General features: G+C 37.9%; 1 protein-coding gene across 1 annotated transcript; it reads left to right on the forward strand.

Annotated features, from left to right (window-relative positions):
* The first annotated feature begins 268 nt into the window (after window positions 1-268).
* Window positions 269-1,318, forward strand: LOC118031815 (agamous-like MADS-box protein AGL62). The gene is made up of 2 exons (XM_035036312.2): window positions 269-586; window positions 759-1,318. The coding sequence occupies exons 1-2, from the start codon at window positions 269-271 to the stop codon at window positions 1,173-1,175; spliced, it is 735 nt and encodes a 244-aa protein (XP_034892203.1). The 3' UTR covers window positions 1,176-1,318.
* The last annotated feature ends 3,465 nt before the right edge of the window (window positions 1,319-4,783 follow it).

Below are 4,783 nucleotides of genomic sequence, written 5' to 3' on the forward strand. Positions count from 1 at the left end.
GCAGATTATGACGCTGAATATGCATACCATATATGTCAGTCCTCGGTGATTCTGAACCCTCCAAAATTAGAAAGCTATTAAGTTCAAGAAAAGCACTGAATGATTACGACAAAGAATGCAGTGTATCTTGACCGCTTTTAGTCTCAACTTCAAGTCCTGAAACCTGTATAAATTGTGAACCATTTCCCCTCCATCCATACTGTTCTCAAGAGAGTTGTTGGTCTCTTCTTTCTTAGTGAGGTGGTTTCAATTCTTTTGTTGATTCACCATGGTCAGAAAGAGTAAGGGTCGCCAAAAGTTGGAGATGGTTAAAATACCAAATGAGAGCAATTTAATGGTAACCTTCTCCAAGCGTAGGTCTGGCCTTTTCAAGAAGGCTAGTGAACTCTGTACTCTTTGTGGTGCTGAAGTCAGCATGATTGTGTTCTCGCCTGGCAAGAAGGTTTTCTCTTTTGGCCACCCTTCTGTTGAAAAGGTCATGGAACGGTATGTCTCAGGAAATATTCCCCAAACTTCTGGTGCTTTTCATCTTATTGAGGCTCATCGCAATGCTAGGGTCCACGAACTCAACATGCAGCTAACTCAGGTACTAATTGGCAAGAATTTTCAAAGTATATTTAGTTTTTCCTCTTGTCCTTTTGTAAGAATTATCTGCAGAAGATACTGTGAGAACCATTTTCTAAAGAAATTTCTCAGGTGCATCAATTTGCTTCCATCAGAAAACCAAAATATTTTCTTACTAATAAATGATTCACCAGGCGGCCAACCAATTGGAAGTGGAGAAGAAAAGAGGGGAAGACCTAGACAGAATGCGGAAAGCAAGTCAGAGTCGGAACTGGTGGGAGAACCCTATTCAGGAACTTAGCTTGGAACAGCTTGAACAATTGAAGGCGTCCTTACTGGATCTCAAGCAGGATGTGACCAGGCACGCCAAACACATTCTGCTTCAAAGTTCAGCTCCTCAGCCTTTTATCGCAGCAAACCCTAGCACTAGTGGGAATCATCTTTTCGATACCAGGAATACTGGATTCATCTCAAACATGGCTGTGCCTCCTTTCAACACCAACATGAGTGGGACCCCTTTCAACACCAACATGAGCGGGACTCCTTTCAATGCAAGCTCAGCAATGCCTCCTTTTGGATACAGTCTTGGATATGGGACTGGTTTCTTCTAGTGCGTTAATAATTCCTTTGAAATAGATTGTCTTAACCATAACACAGTTCATTTATGTTTTGAATCTGTCAATACTTTCAGGTTGGAGTTGAGTATTGTGGATCAAGATATTCAAATGAAATGATAATAAATACCATTTTTATTTGTGAAGGATTGTCCTGATCTCCACACCAATACATACATCATGTCGAGCATGTTAATATTTTATATGCAAGGAAATGATTCAATTCAGGATTTTCAAAGGTTTCATGTTAAGATATTAATGACTTGTTTTCTCTTTTCATTTTGTTTTTGGAGAAAAAATGTCCTGTGACTAGAGGTTCTTGATGCATAAAGCATTCATCTAACTCTATGCATTACAAACCATTGCTACTAAACTATGTTCCTCCACTGCAATTTACTTGCTGATCAACTGGTTTTGTATGGATTCTTTGAGTTCCGACGAATAACGGTAATATACCGAGAAGTTCCCGCGAAAGAGAATGATTTTGTATCATTAATTGATTGTAGTTTATTTGGTAAGTTGATTCAAAATTTAAATTTGACGTCCGCAGTTGTGTCTTTTTCGCGGTCGCGTCTTTTAAAGAAAATCTCCACCATGTGCAACATTGCTTGAAATGGCTTGCAGTTTATGGTAAGTACATTAAGACTATATTTGACTCAGGTTAATGTAAATTACAATTGATCTATGAACAACCTCTTAACGATGCTTGATGAATTGCTGTATGATCTGTTACTATGTTAATCACCATTGCCTGAAACACAAACAACCTCTTATTAACATCCAGAAGATGTTGTGTTGATTATCTTCTTAGTTGCACCTTTAAGTTGTAGTTACAGAGATGATATCTTTTATATTGCAAACTTGGCTAGTGCCCTGCACTTGACCAGCATTAAATAATGTTTGCTGCAAAAACAGGTACAAGATGGTAATTTTATGTTTTTCAAGATGTAGATTGTTCTGTCATCACTTATGCTGTAACAAAACATTACTAGACTTTCCTTTTGTAGTGTGGAGGAATTAATTATGAATTATCAACTCATCAAATATCCCATCTTGCCAAATCATATTCCAATCTTCTAACCATCATCAACACCTGTAAGGAGCCCATGACATCTTTTCGAATAATTGCAGATGAGAAGATGAACTGCCAACAAGAAAACTCAAGGGTTCCAAGTCATGGTTGCTTGCTGAAAACTAACAACTTGACTTGTATAGTTGCGAATTTAGAGCAGAGAAGTCTGCTAGTTTATGAGCCTAGAACTTGACCAAGGATCAACGAAAGAATGACACTTACAACATTTGTTGTTTGGTCCAAGAACTCTAATTAGATAACCAAACAGATGATCCCAAAGAAGCAATAGTCAACTAATATGATATAGAACTAGGTGAGCTAACAAGCAATCTCAAAATTGTCTTTCAGATTTTTCCAACCAACTAGTAGTGCCCAAATCACCATACTGATCCCATGTCCTACTATAAATACTTAGAACAGCCTTAATTTTCCCATACAAGCCTGACAGAACAACTTATTTGAACATTTTCTACTCGTATATTTCTGGAGATCACAAGTATTGATTGTATCTTGAGTATCAGTGATGGCCTCTCGCAAAAGCTTTATCTTAGCTTTCTTCATTGCTCTGGCATTTTCAAGCATGACCGTCAGCCTGGCTGCCCGTCATCTCCTCCAGTTACCAACACTGCCACCGTTGCCTTCCATACCTAACCTGCCACAGCCTACATTGCCCACCTTACCTACAACTCAGCCATCACTACCAAAGCCAACACTACCTCCACTTCCTAGCATCCCTACAATCCCTACCATTCCTACAGTCCCAAAGGTCACTTTCCCTCCTCTTCCAAGCATGCCCTCAATCCCCACAATTCCAACTATGCCCTCTATTCCATTCCTTTCCCCTCCCCCTGCAACTACTAGCCCTTGATTTTCTCAATCTATCCTTCTCTTATAATAGTTTACCCTTTTGGAGTTCCTTTCTTGTGATGCAAGACGTGCAGAAGTATTTCATGTTTGTTTTTGAAGGAATTCTGTCTGTCTTCTCTGACTTGGGAAGTAATGGAGGCTTATAGTTGCCCTCGCATATGTGAGCTTAGTCGTGTTTTTCTTTTCTTCCTTTTGTGTGCTTTATTATTTTCTACTTTCTAGGAATTGGAGTTCCATAGACTTATGTGTGTATTTTAATTCATTATTACTGAATAAAAGGTTGTTTGCATACATTCCATGTTCATTTATGTACTTACCTCAAGCAAATTCTGAAGAAAATGCCATTTCACGTCAGGAATTTTTCGCAATTGAGCCTGTTATGGAAGCTTTATGTATGCATGCACGTTTGTGCTCACGTATATGTTCTCACTTATGGTAAAACAAAAATTCCCAGTTTATAAACAGAACTACATGTTCAAGATTTCAATTTCATCACCTTCATCTCCATCATTTCTAACAACAGAACCTTTATTTCTTCAGAGAAAAAGTCCTACAAAAATGAGTTCTGCTGAAAGCATTCCTGACCCTTCTTTATACCTGTTTTGCAATCCTTAAGCAAGATAAACTTTTCTATCTAAACACAAATCTTTTAGCCTTTTTGGCAACAGAGTTCAGTGCATAATTGCGAAATATACCGAAACACCATCATTAGACAAAGCATCAGAAAAGTAATCTATGAAGCAGAGTTGCACAAGCACGGTTACGAAACAGATTTTGCTTTTGCCTCCATCAGAACAAAGTAACCTGAGTTTCACTGGTTTCAGCATTACAGGAAAACTAGTTTTACCAGATAAGGATATCTGCAAAACCTTTGTAATACCAATTTTTTTATTCTGGCAGCATCCTCTGCTAATTAAGCAAGATAAAACCACATTAAGGCCTCAACCAGCATCATCGAACATAATCAGTTGTAGAAAGGATTTCCTACTCTTAAAATTTCTGACAGATATGGAAAAGAAATCAGCATCAGAATACTTTGTCTGACAATTCAGCCACATCTAAACCTTACCTTGATAAGCTTCCATTGATGCACTACTTCGCGATTCCTGAAACAGTGATTCGAAAAGTCATTATACTAAAGAAGGGCTATCATAGCTAATATAAACCAGGTTGGAGAATCAGAAAGGACTTAGTATAAGGAGAAATCATTAAGGACTTCATTGGTTTTCTTACAATCAAATAATGATCTGGTTTACATGGAACAAACTGAGCACTCTCCAACATAACAGATAGAAAACACATTAACTAATCCCCAAAACAGAATGTAATAGCCCCAAACAGAAGCTTACTACACAAATGTAAAAGAGTTGAGTAGAAGAAAGAAAAGATCAGTTGTGTAGTTTTATTGTTGTATCTGACTTTTGTCGCATATCTGAATCTATCAAACAATTTCGTTACTCATTGGCTGATGGTGTGAAAAACATTACCATTGCTTGTATTTTCTTATTTATGTTCACAAAAAAAAATTTGTCCAAGCCACAGCAGGGCACGGGACTAGTTACTAGCTGAACTTGCTAGCACAAAAGTTATTGACTCAGTTATCATCGGATAATCCTGCATTTATCTCAACGCCGCCGCAGATTCCTACAGTACGACTTCTTTAAGA

Source organism: Populus alba, chromosome 17, assembly GCF_005239225.2.
Source record: "Populus alba chromosome 17, ASM523922v2, whole genome shotgun sequence".
In the NCBI taxonomy this organism is placed as follows: Eukaryota; Viridiplantae; Streptophyta; class Magnoliopsida; order Malpighiales; family Salicaceae; genus Populus; species Populus alba.